General features: G+C 46.7%; 2 protein-coding genes across 2 annotated transcripts in view; both read left to right on the top strand.

Moving 5' to 3' along the window:
* LOC311167857 (popy Class I histocompatibility antigen, A-1 alpha chain-like) overlaps positions 1-19,327 on the top strand; it is a gene marked incomplete at both ends in the record, with an annotated part of 98,468 nt that overhangs the window by 55,853 nt on the left and 23,288 nt on the right. The window lies entirely within an intron of this gene.
* LOC311167648 (class I histocompatibility antigen, Gogo-OKO alpha chain-like) lies at positions 1,473-4,636 on the top strand (the record flags this gene model as incomplete). The annotated part of the gene is made up of 8 exons (XM_084228716.1): positions 1,473-1,635; positions 1,909-2,178; positions 2,405-2,680; positions 3,341-3,616; positions 3,732-3,851; positions 4,252-4,284; positions 4,425-4,469; positions 4,632-4,636. Exons 1-8 carry the CDS (start codon positions 1,572-1,574, stop codon positions 4,634-4,636), a joined length of 1,089 nt encoding a protein of 362 aa, XP_084084842.1. The 5' UTR covers positions 1,473-1,571.

The following is a 19,327-nucleotide window of genomic DNA, read 5'->3' as shown; positions in this document are numbered from 1 at the left end:
AAACTACTTTGTATGAGGTGAGTTTAGACCTATTTTTTTTGTTGGGGGGGCACTATTATCTTTACTTGAAGGGATGAATAACAAACACTATCAGTATTTAGATTTGGTTAATCTGTACACTTTCTAGAAAATGAATGTGAGCTGTCCCTTTAAGAAAATCAACTGGCAGTTGACAAATGATAGTAATTAATTGCCTTGATAAAGTGCAAGCTTCAAGTAAAAACTAGGTATTGGAAAATTGTGTCCCATCGCTCTAAACTTGACAACTTCTATTATCCACTTACTTCTCTTTTGGAATCTGTGGTAATCTCCCTCCCCCCACAGTGGCGCAGCGGTTGAGCGCTGGGTTGCGAAGCTGCACGCAGCCTCTGCAGCGCCGGTTCCATCCCCAGCTGCTCCCCGGCCACCGGAAGAGGGTCCCACGTGGCGCGCAGACCTCTCGCTGCTCCCCTCAGCAGTGTACTTCGGTCCTTCTGCCTGCTCTGCATCCTGCTCTGGCTCTGGTGAATTCTCTCACCCTCCCGCGCTTCTGACTGTACCCAGTGCTTGTATAAATAAATAAATAAATATTTAAAAAAAAAAATACAAGATTTTCAAAATTTAATTCTGGAATAATTACCATAAAGATCATATAAACCAGTAAAACTGCATCACTTTTTAAAAGCATGTATTAGTTCAACATTAATAATCGAGAATTAATGTAACAGAATAGAAAATAATCAATGATATTGTTTCACCATTCACTTTGCAAATAACATTTGAAAAACCACCACTATACAAGTGGTTCAATGTATTGAAGTGAAACAAAGTTGACTATTCACAATTACCGAAAGGGTACTTGAAATGCTATTCTCACATATTTCAGAGAGACTGTATAGTTTTTCATTGACCAACCAAAACAAAGAGTAAACACAGGAGAAATATGACAATCCAACGTTCTTCTAATGAGACAGAGAAGAAAGACAATTACAAAAATACAAGCTGCAAAAGATCCACTATTTACCGTGATTATTTTCATAAATACCTCTATTTCTTTAAGACACTTTGTGAACATACAATGGGTTATTAATACTGTTCTAAATTAAATAAAAGTATCTTTAAATTGTTTTTATTCCTAGTGTAGTAAATACTGAGAGCTACAACCTCCTAAAATTATGTTCCAGTCCTCGCTAATTTGTAAAACTGTGCAGAGATCCTGAAACGAAAAGCTTGAAAATCGCTGCCCCAGTCCGTGGCCAGGCCTGAGGGCCATAGTGTGACAAAGTGGTGCAGGAGAGGAGGGGCAGCAAAGTCCCAGGTATCTGCTGTGGTTCTCAGGTTCTCAGCCCGCTGGGCTGTGTCTGGGGCAGGGAAGGTTACTGTTAGGGATTCCCCATCTCCCCACAGTTTCACTTCTCTTTCTCACAACCTGGGCGGGTCCTCCTTCCTGGATACTAGAGACTCACCCCAGGTCTCACTCCCCATTACCTGGAGGTCTCCAGAGCAGCCAATCAGCAGCCCCGCGGCTCCAGTTACAAAGTCTCTATCGACCTGTCTGGACTCAGAGTCTCCACAGACCAAGTGCACCAGTCATGAGGCCCCCAACCCTCCTGCTGCTGCTCTCCTGGGCCCAGGTGCTGACAGAGACCTGGGCAGGTGAGTGCGGGCTCCGGTGGGAAAAGACCGCTGAGCAGGGGGGGTAACTAAAGGAACCCCGGCGGGGGCTCAGGACCCCGGGAAAGGCGCGTCCCCGCCATCGCTGGCCTTTTTGTGTCCTGTGATCCCCACATTGTCCCTCCCAGCCCCCCCTCCTCTTGCCCCATGAGTCTCGACCCTTCTTTTCCGCCGCCCCTTAACAATCTTGCGAGCCCCCTCGCCCCCACCCCTGCCGCCCCGTCTCCCCAGCCCGGGTCTCCCTCCCGCCCCCAGGCTCCCACTCCCTGAGGTATTTCTTCACTGCGATGTCCCGGCCCGGCCCCGGGGAGCCCCGCTTCATGGCCGTGGGCTCCGTGGACGACACGCAGTTCGTGCGGTTCGACAGCGACGCGACGGATCCGAGGGAGGAAGCGTTGACGCCCTGGGCGGAGCAGGAGGGGCCGGAGTACCGGGACAGGAACACCAGGATCTACAAAGACGCGGCAATGGCGTTCCGAGCGAACCTGCGCACCGCGCTGCGCTACTACAACCAGAGCGCGGCCGGTGAGCGGGGCGGGCCCGGGGCGCTCACGACCCCACCCCCGCGGGCGGGCGGGGACCCCAGACCTCGGGCCCGAGCGTCCCCCGAGGCAGGGGGACCCGCCGGACCCTCGACCCGGGACGCGCCCCGGGACGTTCCCCGCGAGGTTCCCGCGTCAGTTTCGGTTTATTCCCGGCGGGGGCGGGCGGGGTGACCGCGGGGTGACGCGGGGTGACGGGGCGGGGACAGGCTCTCACACCCTCCAGGGGATGTACGGCTGCGACGTGGGTCCCGACGGGCGCCTCCTCCGCGGGTACCATCAGTTCGCCTACGACGGGGCCGAGTACATCGCCCTTAACCCGGACCTGCGCTCCTGGACCGCGGCGGACACGGCCGCTCAGATCACCCGGCGCAAGTGGGAGGCGCGCGGAGTGGCAGCGAGACATAGGAACTACCTGGAGGGCAGGTGTGTGGAGTCGCTGCGCAGACACCTTGAGAGCGGGAAGGAGACGCTGCAGCGCTCAGGTAAGAGGGGCCGCGGGTCTCCCAACCCCGCTCAGGCCGGCATCGCGGGGAGGGTGGAGTCAGGGTCAGAGCATCGCCCCCTCTCTGGTCGGGGAGGAGGAGCCCCCTGGGTTTCCTGACTCCCCAGAGGACCCCACTTTTTTCAGAACAGTTAAGGAATCCAGTCTCTCCTGAGCCTGAGGGGAGACCAGCCCTGAAATCACCCTTCACCGGATCCTTTTGACCCCGCAACCCTCTTGGGAACCATCAGTTTTCCTCTCAGGGTCTTGTTATTGGTTGGAGGACATTTTTCTTTTTTTTATAAGATTTATTTATTTATGCATACAAGAACTGGGGTACAGACCACAGGTGTGGGGGACAAGAGGATTCACCAGAGACAGAGCGGGGAATCTGACTCCTGCTTTTCTGAGTGCCTAGGTCTGTCCCCAAAAATCTGTGCTCTCCTCCTTGGAGAACTGTTTCCTCCTATCCAGAGCTGTCGCCCTAATTCTAGATCTTTCTAAGGAATAAGAGATTATCCCAGACCAGGCTGGTTTCTAGATTTTGTGCTTCCTCTTCTAAACCCACTGCCCTGTCCATTCTGAGGATGGTCACAGGAGGCTTTTTCAGGGTCCATGAGGGAAAAAGCCAGAGTGTGAAAGTTCTCAACCTTCTCCTCAGAGGCCCCAAAGATACACATGACCCACCACCCCACCTCTGACCAGAAGGTCACCCTGAGGTGCTGGGCCCTTGGCTTCTACCCTGCGGACATCACCCTGACCTGGCAGCGAGATGGGAAGGACCTGACCCAGGACACGGAGCTGGTGGAGACCAGGCCTGGGGGGGACGGAACCTTCCAGAAGTGGGCGGCTGTGGTGGTGCCTTCTGGAGAGGAGCAGAGATACACGTGCCATGTGCAGCATGAGGGCCTGCTGGAGCCCCGATTCCTGAGATGGGGTAAGGAGCTGGGTAGGCACAGAGCTTCTCAGGGGTATCAGGAGCCCTTCTGGAGACCTTCAGAGCATCAGATGGGGGCCTGGGGCTCAGAGTCTCACCTTTCCTTCCCCTCCAGAGCCCCCTCCTCAGTCCTCCTTCTCCACCATGGGCATCATTGCTGGCCTGGTTCTCCTTGGAGCTGTGCTCACTGGAGCTGCGGTGGCTGCAGCTGTGATGTGGAGGAAGAAGCGCTCAGGTAGGGAAGGGAGTGGGGGGTCTTGTCTACTAGGGACTTTCAGGCTACAGATAGAATTTACCCTGTCTGGTAATGGGAAGTACCATCCACACACTGTGTTGCCCAGTCTGGAGCTGATTGTTAACCCTCTTTTCTAAAACATTTTTGAAAATGAATCACAGGTTGTTCACCATGATAATTCTGCCATCAAATGGCAGAAGGGAAGGTCCCTGCTGAGGGCAAACCCCAGGAGGCAGTTGGTCCAGTCCCCCTCATTTCCACTCTTCTTCATCTATCCTGGTCCTGCCCTAAATGTCCAGTCACAGTTCTGGAAAATTCCCTGTGGCCCAGGACTAGGAGATTCCTTTAGGACTTAATGGCCTGACTCCTTTCTGGTCTCATATAATGTTTCTTCCCACAGGTGGTAAAGGAGGAAGCTACACTCAAGCTGTAGGTAAGTGTGGATCAGGGTTTTATCCCTTAGCCCCTGGGGACAGTGTAGATGGAGCCCATGGGGGGAGTGACCTACCACAGTCCCTCCTGTCGTCTCATCTCTCTGTGGCTCTGACTAGGTTCTGTTTTGCTCTTCCCCAGGCAGTGACAGTTCCCAGGGCTCTGTGTCTCTCATAGCTGCTAAAGGTGAGACCCTGGAGGCCTGCAGTGGGAGGGGTTGGGGCAGAGAGGATGGGACCAGGTGATGGGGAAGCTGTGAGGAGGACATTCTGAGGATGTGGTAGACTATGGAGAATGTCAACATTTATGTGTTTCTTTATATTTTTTTATGATCCTTTTTCTTCACAGTGTGAGCCAGCTGCCTTGTTGGGGCTGAGTGATGCCAGATTTCGTCTCACCCTTACTTTGTAACTTCAAGATCTGCCAGTTTCTTTTGCTGCAAAAGGCACCGCAATGTGTCTCTGTTCTGCTCCAGCAGAGGTAGCTTAGTCTGTGTCTACCCCTGTCTTTGTGTTTTCCTCAAGAATAGTAACTACTTCCTTCTTGAAATAATAATTGAGTTCTGAAATTACTTTCTGTGAACTTGCCTGATGGATTTGATGGCTAATAAAAATGATCCTAAAATTTGACATGAAATAAATGGAAAACCTTCCAGAATCACGTGTTTGCTGTGCTGAGTCTGTGCAGGTATGGGCGGGAGAGGCTGTGAGGAGCTGAGGGGGGACGGGGCCTGTGTCCAGTCGGTGCTCAGTGCACGTGGGCTTTGACATGATCACTCCTCAGGGGTCATCTCTCTGCCCCTTTGTCCTTGTCCTTCAGTAGCACCTGTCCCAGCAGGGCCTATGATCACAGGGACTCAGACCCCACGTGGCCTTGTGCTGTCATGTCTGGGCAGGGAGTGCTGGTTTGGCCAGGTCAATCCAGGCTCAGCTCAGGGTCTAGCCTTCTGCCCTCAAATTTCTTTGTATCTCTTATTTTGATTCTTTGGTTTTTATTTTGCTTTATGCCTGTTCATTTTCATGTTTAGAGACCAGGCCTCGTGTGCTGTTAGTCCCTATCTCTGACAGCAGCAGGAGCATCTGTCATTGTCCCCACAAGGCCCAGGGTGGCCCTTGCCCACAGGAGTCTGGTGAGATGAATTTCCAGATGAATTTCTCATCTCATTTTTGGCCTCATTTTAGGAATGTTTTCTGGATTATTAGTTCCGCCTTTTCCAACTCTCTTTTTTTTTTTTTAAAGATTTATTTATTTATTTATTTATACAAGCACTGGGTACAGTCTGAAGTGCGGGAGGGTGAGAGGATTCACCAGAGCCAGAGCAGGGAGCAGAGCAGGCAGACCGACCGAAGTACACTGCTGAGGGGAGCAGCGGGCGGCAGGAGAGGTCTGCGCGCCATGTGGGACCTTCCTCAGGTGGCCGGGGAGCAGCCGGGGATCGAACCGGCGCTGCAGAGGCTGTGAGCAGCTTCGCAACCCAGTGCTCAACCGCTGCGCCACCTGGGAGGCCCTTCCAACTCTTTTTGAAAGAAAAAAAATCTTGATATTACTAGCGAAGAGGATTTGACAATTTCTTGATGGATCTAGAGAAGTTCCTAATAGATTTATGTTTTTCCCTAAAATATCTCCCTGTAACCCTGCCCTTGAATGTAGTAACCCTAGTGCTGGTGCTAATCGAGACCCATGGGTTGATGGAGTCAGTTACCTTCATATTTGACTGAAAAATAGGACCTATAAGCCTAGGAACCCAGACCTCCCTGGTGGCCCAGGGGTAAGCCTCAGTTCTATCACCTCTAAACCACAAGTTCAATCCTTAGCTGGGGAAATAACCCACATATGTCCCAGCAGAGTTCTCCTAATTCACCTGCTGCTCCCCTTAGAGTATTTCAGTAAATCCGCTCCCCACTCTGTCTCTGGTGAATCCTCTCACCTCCCCACCTCCACACTTCTGACCTATACCCCAATTCTACACAAAAATAAATCTTACCAAAAAAAAAAAAAAGCCCTAGGATCCTTTTTTCAAAAGAACTGTGTAATGTGTCCATTAGTAAAGACACTGTCTCTAGAACAGGGAGGTGCTCTTCACTGATGACACAACTGATATCTGTTGCACCAGATGTGTGACTGACTGCTTATGTAACTAGGAAACTTCAATAAACTAAAAACATGCACAACTTGCAGCCTGTGGAGAGTGTGTCGTAGTGGGGAGGGGAGACTGGGGACTGTGTGACAGCAGATCAGACAGTAAACCCGCATGTCTGGTTAGAAGTGGGTAAGGGATTTTTTATGTACATTAGAGAGGGGCGGATCAACATGGCGGCGAGGAGACGCTGCGAGTAAGATCTCCCATTTAAAAAAAGTTAATAGGGAGGAAAAGCGGCAGGTCCCAGTGAGAACTGGGACACGGAAGATAAACGGATGGCTCCAGCAAACTACCCGAAGAAGAAAGTTGCCATAAAAGAGGGCTAGAAGGGAGGAAAGCGCAGAACCCTGCTACCCTCCCCCACCCAAAAAGTCGGCACTCTCCCACCAACAGAAAGGAGGGAAAAAACAAACTAAAACGACCAACAAGAACAAACTACGCATCAAGCAGGACTGTGAGTGGAAAGGAACTATTTCAGCCACCCCACCCCGTGAACTGGAGCTGTAGAGAACCCTGCAGGATTTGCCGCAGAGGTGAGCAAACTGCTCCAGGTGCCATTAGAGAAAAACAGAGACTCCCGGAGATCTACACACAGCCCCGGGCCAGCCAGTGCCCGCGCCTGCGACCTAGGCTTGCGGGGAGACGCGCGGGGGCCCTCACTGAGGTGAAAGTCCCTTACTGAGTAATCAGGAACCAGGCTCCCAGGCACAGAAGCGGGGTGCAAAAGGCGCCATTTCTGCGGTCATTGAACTGGGCTACAGCCCGCGTCCTGGACCTGAGGGCTTTGGAACTGAGATTTGGGGCATGAAAATTGGGGTGTCGGTTCTCCACGACGGTGTTGCACAAGGCAGACACAGCACCCCAAAGCTGTTGAGGTTTACCCTACCATTCCCGCTCTGTTCCCTGTCCCACGGGGTGAAAAAACAGCTCCCCAAGGACATTAGGAGAGATCTCTGGCGCCACCTAGCGACCAGAAAAAAAGTCACCAACACCCCATAGAACAGGGACCTTTCTTCAGAAAAGACTGCTTGAAAACGGCAGAAGGCTCCCGGAGGAGCCAGTGGCCAGCTGGGGAGTTAGCCCACACCGGGCCCCTTCCGATCAGCAATCTGAGCCCACAGAGGGAGCGGGCACCCACGGCCGGGGCAGACCGGGCGCGCAGAAGAGTGTGCCTGAGACCGGACACGCAGGGAGTGCGTCCCGCATCGCCATTTTAGAACAGGGACATTTCTTCAGTAAAGACTGCCTGAAACCAGCAGAAAGCTCCCTCAGGAGCCAGAGGGGAGCAGGGAAGTTCGCCCACGCCAAGCCCCTTCTGGCCTGCAGTCCAAGCCCAGAGGGGGAGTGGGAACCCACCACCGGGGCAGACCAGGCTCACAGGGGAGTGTGTCCCCTCATCGGCATTTTAGAACAGGGACCTTTCTTCAGTAAAGACTGATTGAAACTGACAGATGGCTCCCGGAGGAGTCAGAGGGGAGCAGAGAATTTCACCCAAGATGCTGGCCAGTCCCAGCAACACAGTATCCCAATGCATACGACAAATTAGAAACCAGACAGTAGGGAGTAGAAGAACCACACGCAACTAACAACTCCTCAGGAAAAAAGCACACCACAAAAAGAAAACCACCCCCCAGATTGCAACGACAGTAACTTGGAAGAACTTCTGAGCCTTCAAGAGAGAGAATTTAAAATTTCCAAGATTAAAAAAGTGACAGAACTCATAAAGGAAAACAATGATATGAGAAAAATAATCAACAATCAGAAGAATGAAATTGAGTCCCTAAAGGGGGAAGCAAAAGAAACACAGGAGATCAAAGAATTAATGGAGGAACTAAAGAAACCTGGGAAAAGCAATGAAAGCAGAATAGATGAAATGGAAGAACGAATAAGTACTCTTGAAGACACAGAAATAAAAAGAACCAAAACAGAAAAGGAAAGAGAAGTACGAAGGAAAAAGACTGAAGAAAGACTTCGGGAACTATCTGACTCCATGAGGAAAGGAAATATAAGAGTTATAGGAATACCAGAAGGAGAGCAGAGATATGTAGGAACAGAGAAAATATTCAAGGAGATAATTGAAGAGAACTTCCCAAATGTGAAGAAGGAGCTGAAAATTGATATACAAGAAGCAAGAAGAACACCAAACTTCCACAACGAAAGGAAAAATACAGTAAGACACATAATAGTAAAGCTCCCAAGAATCCAGGACAAGGGAAAAATAATGAAGCTGACAAGAGGGAAGAAACAGATAACATTCAAAGGAAAACCAATCAGGCTGACATCAGACTTCTCTGAAGAAACACTATGGGCAAGGAGAGAGTGGAGGGACATAGTCAACAGACTCCAAGAAAACAGATGCCAACCAAGAATACTCTATCCCGCAAAGCTCTCCTTCCTCTACTAAGAAAGAATAAGGATCTTCCCAGACAAACAGAAACTCTGGAATTTCATTACGACTAAACCCCCACTCCAAAAAATACTACAAGAAATCCTAAAGCCAGAACCTCAGAGGGACAAATAACAACGAAAGAAGGCCAAAAAAAAATTATTAAAAGAATAAATAAATAAAATCAAAGGAAAGACAAACACAATGGCAAATACAGATGCTAACATATCAATATTAACTCTAAATGTCAATGGACTAAACTCTTCAATAAAAGGACACAGAGTTGCAGCCTGGATTAAGAAAAAAACCCAACCTTTTGCTGTCTCCAGGAAACATATTTAGCTACAAAAGATAAAAATAGACTCAAAGTTATAGGATGGAAAACAATCCTACAAGCAAATGGACCAAAAAAGAAAGCAGGAACAGCTATACTTATATCAGATAAAAGAGATTTCAAACTCAAAAAGATAAAAAGAGACCCCAATGGTCACTACATTATGATCAAGGAGACAATACTTCAAGAAGAAATAACACTCATTAACATATACGCACCAAACGAAGGAGCACCAAAATATATCAGACAACTGTTGTCATCTCTGAAAACAGACATCAGAGAAGACACATATGTAGTGGGAGACTTCAACACACCACTATGAACAATGGATAGATCAACAAGACAAAAAATAAGTAAAGAAACTAAAGCTCTAAAGAAGGACCTAGAGCATTTGGGTTTAACAGACATCTATAGAACACTAAACCCCAAAAAAACGGAGTACACATTTTTCTCAAGCACACACGGATCATTCTCCAAGATCGATCACATACTGGGACCCACGACAAACATCAACAGATACACCAAGATTGAAATCATACCAACCATCTTTTCTGACCATGAAGGCATCAAACTAGAAATAAACCATAAAAAGAAGGCAAGGAACTTTCCTACCTCATGGAGATTAAAAACCACACTACTGGAAGACCACTGGACTAATGAGGAGATCAAAGAAGAAATTAAAAAATTCTTTGATTTGAATGACAAGGAGGACACCAATATCCTAAATGTATGGGATGCAGCAAAAGCAGTAATAAGAGGAAAATATATAGCAATAGAAGCTCACATCAAGAAACAAGAAAGAACTCAAAGAAACAACCTAATCTCGAAGCTCAAAGATCTAGAAAAAGAACAACAAAAAAACCCCAAAACCAGTAGAAGAAAAGAAATAATAAAAACTAAAGCAGAAATAAATGAAATCAAAACTAAAAAAAACAATCCAAAAGATCAATGAAACCAAGAGCTGGTTCTTCGAAAAAAATCAATAAAATAGACAAACCCCTAGCCAGGCTCACAAAGGAAAAAAGGGAGAAAGCACAAATAAACAGGATCATCAATGAAAGAGGAGAAATCACAACGGACACAGCAGAAATCAAAAGAATAATCAGTAACTACTATGAACAGTTATATGGAAACAAGTTCAACAATCTAGAGGAGATGGACAAATTCCTACAACTCTACAATCACCCAAAGCTAGATAAAGAAGAAATAGAATACCTAAACAGACCAATTACAAGCAGCGAAATTGAAATGGTAATCAAAAACCTCCCCAAAAACATAATCCCAGGACCTGATGGATTTACAAATGAATTCTACCAAACATTCAGAGATGAATTAGTGCCTATCCTTCACAAACTCTTCCAAAAAATTGAGAAGGAAGGGACAATACCAAACACGTTCTATGAAGCCAACATTACACTAATACCAAAATCGAACAAGGACAACACAAAAAAGGAAAACTACAGGCCAATCTCCCTAATGAACACTGATGCAAAAATCCTCAATAAAATTTTAGCTATCAGAATCCAACAATGTATCCATAAGATAATTCACTACGACCAAGTATGATTCATTCCAGGGACACAAGGATGGTTTAACATCCGATAATCAATCAACGTTATCCAACACATCAACAAAAAGAAATATAAAAACCATATGATAATATCAACAGATGCTGAGAAAGCTTTCGACAAAGTGCAACACCCATTCATGATAAAAGCCCTTGAAATTCTTGGGATACAAGGAACATACCTCAACATTATAAAGGCCATCTATGACAAGCCAACAGCCAGTATCATTCTCAATGGTGAAAAGCTGAAAGCAATTCCATTAAGATCTGGAACAAGACAAGGATGTCCACTCTCACCACTGCTTTTCAATATAATACTGGAAGTCCTAGCCAGAGCAATAAGACAAGAGAAAGACATCCAAGGAATCCAAATAGGAAAAGAAGAAGTCAAACTATCACTATTTGTAGATGATATGATAATATACATTGAGAACCCCAAAAACTCCACAGAAAAACTAATTCAACTCATCAATCAGTTCAGTAAAGTGGCAGGATACAAAATCAACATGCAAAAGTCAGTAGCCTTCCTATACACAAACAATAAATCTGAAGAAGAAGAAATAAAAAAAAATCCCTTTTATTATCAAAACAAAAAAAATCAAATATTTGGGAATAAATCTAACAAAAGAGGTAAAGGACCTATACAAAGAAAACTATAAAACACTGTTAAAAGAAATAGAAGAAGACACAAAGAAATGGAGAGACATCCCCTGCTCATGGATTGGAAGAATTAACATTATCAAAATGGCCATCCTACCAAAAGCAATCTACAGATTCAATGCTATTCCAATCAAAATTTCAATGTCATTCTTCAAAGAAATAGAACAATTATTGATGAAATTCATACGGAATCACAAAAAACTCTGAATAGCCAAAGCTCTCCTGAAAAAAAAAGAAGGGAATGGAGGCATCACACATCCAGACTTCAAACTATACTACAAAGCCATAATCATCAAAACTGCATGGTATTGGAACAAGAACAGACACACAGACCAATGGAATGGAATAGAAAATCTAGAAATAAACCCACAGATTTATGGTCAACTAATCTTTGACAAAGGAGCAAAGACTATGCATTGGAGCAAGGAAAGTTTGTTTAATAAATGGTGCTGGGAAAACTGGATCGCTACATGCGAAAGAATGAAGCTTGACCACTACCTCACACCATACACAAAAATCAACTCAAAATGGATTAAAGAACTAGACATAAGACCTGAAACCATAAAATACATAGAAGGAAATATAGGCGAAACACTACGGGATTTGCACATCAAAGACATCTTTACAGACACATCACCCAAAGCAGTGATAGTGAAGACAAAGATAAACAGCTGGGACTACATCAAATTAAAGAGCTTCTGCACAGCAAAAGAGACAATAACAAAAACAAAGAGAAACCCCACCAACTGGGAGAACATTTTTGCACCCAACACTAATGATAAAGGACTGATCACAAAAATCTGCAAAGAGCTGATGAGACTCAGCAACAACAAAGAAAATAATCCAGTCCAAAAATGGGCAGAAGAGCTAAAAAGAAACTTCTCTGAAGAGGAAATGCAAATGGCCAACAGACATATGAAAAAATGTTCAACATCACTTGTAATCAGGGAAATGCAAATCAAAACTACCATGAGATACCATCTCACACCAGTGAGAATGGCACATATTAAAAAAACTAGCAACAACAAATGCTGGCGAGGGTGTGGAGAAAAAGGAACTCTTCTGCACTGTTGGTGGGAGTGCAAACTGGTCCAACCACTATGGAGAGCTGTGTGGAGATTTCTGGACCTACTAAACATAGAGCTTCCATATGATCCAGCAATTCCACTCCTAGGTATTTACCCAAAGGACACAGAAACATCAATTCCAAAGAACACCTGCACCCCTCTGTTTATAGCAGCACTATTTACAATAGCTAAGCTTTGGAAACAACCCAAATGTCCAAAAATAGATGACTGGATCAAGAAGATGTGGTACATATATACCATGGAATATTACTCAGCATTCAAAAAAGATAAACACATGCAGTTTGCAGCAACATGGATGGCGCTGGAAGGGATCATGCTCAGCGAAATAAGCCAGAAAGAAAAAGAAAAATACCGGATGGTCTCACTCATAGCAGGAATCTAGAAAACCTATATAAGGGACCAGGAAAATGAATAACTATAAGAAAGTGAAAATCAAAATCAACAAAAAACTATGAACCAGAGACACTCTATGGCGGGTAGGGGGCGGGAGGGGAGGGATTGGGGTCAAAATAAGGGGGTTGCAATTGTATGGGGAATATAAAAATAAAATTTATTATTAAAAAAAAAAGTGGGTAAGGGCTGTGGGAAGGTGACAGGATGGTTTTCTTCCCAGCGTGGTCAGTGGAGGTCTCACTGAAGTGACCTTTGAGAAAAAGTCTGATGGACATGTTGCCCACAAGGACGTGATGTGCAGGGAAGTTCAATCCAGACAGGGCAACGTTCAGTGCAGATGCCCGAGCAGGAATGTGTTTGTGTGACTGACGTGAGCACAGAGACCAAGGGCTGGAGCAGAAGCCAATAGATGGGATCTGTGTGTACCCAGATCATGCAGGCCTTGAGGATGCTGCGAGGGCTTGACTCTGTGAGTAAGATGTGGGGTGACAAGATCTTCTGAACAGATTCACACCTGTGGGACTTCTCTGTGGTAGCCTCATTCTGGCTCCTGTGCAGCATCAAAGGGTGAGAGGTGGGAAGAGAAATGGAGGAAACCAGTGCAGGTCCCAGGACAGAGAGGTTGGTGGCTCGTTGCGGGTGAGCAGGGAAATAATAGGCAGTGGCAGGACTGTGCATATGTAGACATGGACTTTACAGTGTTTCCTGCTGCTGGGCTGTGAGAAAGGGGTCAAGGATGACACTCGGTGTCTCAGACTGTGCAGGCAGAGAGGCGGAGCCTCAGTGACATGGGGAAGACCCCAGAAGACCCATATATGGGCATCCCAGGTACTCAATTTAGGAAAGTTAAATCAATCCATTAGAGTTGAAAATGATGTTGGCAGTTGGACAGACAAGTCTGGGGCACAGGTGAAATGTCTGAGGTAAGAAATAGATCTCGGAGGTGATGTGATGTCAATGATATTCAAAGTCTTGACTGTGTAAGGGTCACCCAGAAAGTGATGAATGAGCAAGAGAAAGGAGCAGAACTGAACCCCAGATTCCACAGTGATGAGTAGTCGAAGCAGATGCCCCCCCAGAGCCGACTGCACAGTGTGACCCCACATGGAGAAGGCACAGAGACCAGGGAGCCCCCACTTCAGTGAGCACAGGAGTCACATGGACTCTCATGAAGACTCAGAAGGTCTAGAACAGAGCCTGAGAGTCTGTTACTTGGCCCCTCCCCTCACCCTAGGGATGAAGAATTTGGGGCTGATGTTCAGGGAGAGGCACTTACTTCCCTGTAAGCAGGAACAAATAACAGGACTCTGGAGTCCAAGTTCCCATCCAAAGAGATTGAGGGAAACTGTATAATTTGGGGACCCAAAACTGGGAGAGTAACTGCTATGACCTAGACACTTGGCTCTTCCGTGAGGCCTGTACCCATAGTTACTCAGCAGGGGGTCAATTTGAGGACCCCCCCCTAATGGGACAGTGGACCTGTCCTGCCACTGGGGGCCCAGGGAGCCTGGGGAGGGCCTGGCTGAGCAGGAGAAAGGGCAGCTCTGGGCTCCTGTGCTCAGCCCTGTGGCCACACGGGGGCGCTGCCGCCTGTTCCGGATTCTGGTGGTGCCGCCAGGACGGGGCGGGGGCTGAGGTGGGCAGCGTTGGGGGTGCTGGAGGGCGGCGTCCTGGGGGTGAGATGCTCTGTGAGGAGTCAGAGGAGCAGGGCTCAGAGGAGAGGAGACCCCAGAGCCTGACATGTGTGTGAGGTTTCCAGCTTTTCTCCTCAGAACCCCTCTCTCAGTCTCTTGAAAGCAATACCTGGGAAAACTGGAAAGTTTCATCATTTTTCCTTCTACAACCTATAACTTTGGTGAGGGCTATTTTTTAAAATATTATTTTAATTTAAAATTTAATTTTAAACAACATTTTAAAAAATACTGTTAGATTTACCGAAAAGTGGCAAAACTAGTAGAACTCCTACATAACCCACATCATTTCCAAATTAGCATCTCATGTGACCTCAGTGCAATTGAGCAGCTAAGGAAGCATATGGATGCACTTTCACTAAACTCTGCACTGTATTTGGATGCCATTAATCTCCCTAATGTTCTTTTCATGTTCCCACATCCCACCCAGGACACCACATGAAGTTCCAACCACGTCTCCTTAGTTCCTCCAGCTGACAGTTTCTCAAATTTTCCTTTGCTGATGACACCTGTGAGCAGAGCTGCTCAGGCACAATGGCCTCCATTTGAGGCTGTTCTCCATTAGCATATCAAGTGTACACACATCCACTTTTATTTTTCCTGCTTTAGTTATTGTTGATTCTGGAAGCAAGTCACTATGGGCAGCTCACACTTAGTGGGGGTTCTACTATAAACATTTACTTTCATGCAGGGTTTTTGGTTTTGTTTGTTTTGCAAATACAAGTTTTCAGATTAGTTGGGTAAATAGCAGGGACAGTGCTCACTGGACTGTATGGTTTTCTGTGTTTGGCTTTAAAAGAAACTGTCAGATCCTCCCCTGTGACTGGGTCATCGTATCCTGCCAGCAGTGATGAGGGGTCACTTTATTTATAATATAAATTCTAGGTACAAGTTCCTTATCAGATACATGATTTGATTTGCAATCATTTCTCCCACTCTGTGCTTAAACTCTTGTACTTATTTGGTAGTATATCCTAGTGACTAGATATAGGCATAGATATATTTTTCCAGAAAGAGAAATGATAAATTGCTAGCTGGTTTTGAGCAGATGACCTGCCTCACTGGATGGCTATGGTGGGAAGGGTGTGTTATTCATTTAGCTAGGTAAATTCTTGCATTTAAATTTTTCTTCTGTGCTCGTGAAATAATAATTCTTGTGTTTAAATTTTTCTTCTGTGCTTTTCAAATAACTTTGAAAATTAAATCCTACTAAAATCCTTTCAACTGCATAACACTTCATGGATAGTGTCCTAATCACATGCTAAGCTCAGAGTGGCATATCTGTCACATGAAGAACCTGCTCATCATCATCTCTCATGGCCCGTGACTGCACACTGGGGTCACCCTTGGCGGTGTCTGTGCTGTGGGTTTTAGACAAATGTACCATTACGTGGACACCATAATGTGCCCTACACAGTAGACTCACTGCCCTCTATGTCTTCTGTGCTCCAAGGAAATAGAAGCAAAGATAGACCAGTGGAGACACATCAAACTGCAAGTTCCTGCCCAGTGAAGGAAACTGTCATTAAATGTAAAGACATCTGGTGGGGTGGGAGATAATATTTGCATATCATACATCCAAGATGTACAAATAATACATACAACTCAACAACCAGAAAACAACCCAATCCAAAATGGGGAGAGGAACTAAGTGGACACTTCTCCAAAGTAGCTACAGATGGCCACAGGCACATGGAAAATGCTCCCATCACACGTCATCAGGGGATGCAGATCAGAACCAAATTAGACATCACCTCGCACCTGTGAGGGGCTCATATTAACAAGACCAGAGACAACAAGTGTTGGCAAGGTGTGGGGGAAAGGAAACTTCATACACTATTGTGGGGTCTGGTCCACCCCTATGGAAACAGTATGGAGTTTCCTCAAAATATTAAACATGGACCTGCCAGAGGCCCCAGCATCCACTCGTTGGGATTTATCAAAAAAATGCAAAAGCTCATTTCAAGGGCTATGTGCACTCTTGTGTTCATTGCAACAATATGTACAATAGCTAAATTATGAAAACAATCTATGTGCACAAAAGAGATGAGTGGAACTCTTGTGGCATATATACAATGGAATACTGCTCAGCTGTGCAAAACAATGAAATCTTGAATTTACAACAACTGGATGGAAATGGGTGAAAGTATGCTAAGTGAAATAAATCAGGAGAACCACAAATACCAGATGACATGACTCCTATGTGTAATATACAGAAATCCAGCAAAGGAACAGATAAAATCTAACCTGCCCTGGGAGTCTGTCTGCAGAACTGCAGCATCAGAGGGGGTTGAGGGTGGGGAGAAAAAGGAGTAAGAAGGCCCAGAGGAACACAGGGGAGGACTGGAGCATTGGAGGTGGTAGGGGTGAGGGAACCAGCATCTGAAGAGGTGAGTCTCTGATTTTAAGTCATGGACAGCATATAAACGCGTGTTACCTTAAAAATACAGTTCCCTTAAAAATACCTTAAAAATACCTTAAAAATACACCTCCCTCTCCTGTTCCTCTCAGTGCTCTCCTCAGCAGTGATTTCAGATCTGCCTGTTCCACTCCCTGTTCTCTCTGGTGAATCCTCTCACCTACCCTGCACCTCTAGCCTGTACCCCACTTCTTGTATGCATAAATAAATGAATCTTTAAAAAAATACCTATTCCTGTGCTGCTCACAGAACCACAAAACTGACCAGAACCCAACGGGTCACATCCCCTGGAAACATCCAGAGTGAGGGTTGGGTCCTCTTTGTGATGGGCGCCCACTACCTGCCCAGGCAGCCCTTCTATTGATAAGTCAAATTTAAAAATTCCTCCTGATGTTGCTCTGGTGCTGGTGGCAGGTGAGGCTGGAGAGAAAGTGGAGGTGATGCCAGGCCCTGTGAGCTCTCCCTGCCTGGTGTGGGGAGCAGAGAAGGCAGTTGAGGGTCCATGTTGAGAAAGGCCTGGGGCGCCGTGGAGAGCAGAGACTGGAGAGGGTGAGAGTGTGCGGGGCAGGGAGGAGGCTCCTGTGGCCTGACCAGGGCAGGTGTGGTCACCTCCTCCCTGAGTGTCTCCTCTTCCCACCATTTATTCCCCTTCCTCACCCACCTTGTGGGACAGTCATGACCTCGGGGCCACGACTGGACCCTCCTGGCAGAGGGGACCTGCAGCGTCTGCCTGGGGACAGGGGCCAGGGGGCATCTCCTGTGGCCACAGCTTCTGCCAGGCCTGTCACAGCCGAGTCACTCTCAGACCCACCGAGGGCCACGTGTTGTCCATGCCGCCAGGAGCCACCCAAGAGGGAACAGCAGCCCCGTTGGGTTCTGGTCAGTTTTGTGGTTCTGTGAGCAGCACAGGAATAGGTATTTTTTTAAAGATTCATTTATTTATGCATACAAGAAGTGGGGTACAGGCTAGAGGTGCAGGGTAGGTGAGAGGATTCACCAGAGAGAATAGGGAGTGGAACAGGCAGATCTGAAATCACTGCTGAGGAGAGCACTGAGAGGAACAGGAGAGGTCTGCTGTACCATATGGGTTGCTCCCTGGCTGGTCGGGGATCGAACTTGTGCTGAAGTGGCTGGCGATAACTTCATAGAGCTATCTTTAACCCCTGTGCCACCAGGGAGGCCCAAAAGGTATTTTTCTATTTCCAGGAGGACCAGTAATTCCTGGGAGTGTTTTGCAAAGATCTCAACCATAAACATCACCCAGTGTTGTAAAAGCTGAACATTCTAGGTCTTAGCAGATATGTAAAGTCTTTTACTGTCTTGTGTACATTTGGGACAAATCATTCATGACTTGCTCTGTTATCAGCTTGAACACTATTCTGGAAAGATGAACTCCTGCATTTTCAACCCAGTACTGCATGAAACACCAGCATCTCTGTCAGCCCTGGATTCTGTGGGTGAAAATGACTTGTAGATGCAGAACAACTTCCCTCCTAAAACTCTCAGGAGCAGAAGCATCACAATTTCAACACCTGCAGGACAGAGGAGACTCAGGGTTGCTCTGAGATGTCACACACACCCCAAGATCCTCTTGAGATTTCTGGGGGTGAAGGAAGCATCATTGGACAGATAAGGAAAAAGACAAAATCACCCTGACGAGACAGGGCTTTGTGTGAGGTGGGCTGTGTGGGCAAATAACAGCATTGTGTCAATTCTAGAAAAATTGTGACCTTGATATGTTCATCAAGCATTTTTTGGGTAAAATGGCAAACTAACTCAGTCTTGTCAAAATGGAGATTCACTGACTTGCTGAACAAACCAAAGGCAAATCAGGAGTGTGGGTGCCCCCACACAGAACCTGTGTCCCCTGTTGCTCCTGCTAGACACTGGGACCAGCCTGTCCAGGGAGGACTGTCCTGAGCCAGCATGACCCTGATGGGGGCTGGTTCTGGGTCAGTAGCAAGAAGCCAGTTGGCTCTGCTCTCAGCCCTATCCTTAGTGTCCTGCTGTCAGTTCAACAATGATCCCAGGTCTCCTGTCTCCCTCATCCTCTTTCCTCAGCTTGTCAGGGAGGAGGGTCTGTTCATCAAGGGCCCCTCGCAACAGGAGGGTCTCTCAGTTTGGGGACCCTCTGACCCTCAGAGGTGGTGTGTAGGAGTCACCAGATTACTGATCTTTCTTTCCCTTAGGTGGAAGGGGGTGCAGTTTCTAGTCCCATAGCTGTGTCCTCAATATGCTTACATGATTTATTACCCATCATTTAACTTATGATGACGCTGAACTTGGAGAAATTGATGTGTTCAAGATTGATTGCATAATTAGGAGCAGAGTCAGGATATGACCGCATATCATTTTTCCTTACAAAG

This window comes from Talpa europaea (assembly GCF_964194135.1).
Source record: "Talpa europaea genome assembly, chromosome: 2".
Taxonomy (NCBI): domain Eukaryota; kingdom Metazoa; phylum Chordata; class Mammalia; order Eulipotyphla; family Talpidae; genus Talpa; species Talpa europaea.
Note: the sequence above shows the minus strand (reverse complement) of the source record. Positions and strands in the feature narration are given on the sequence as shown.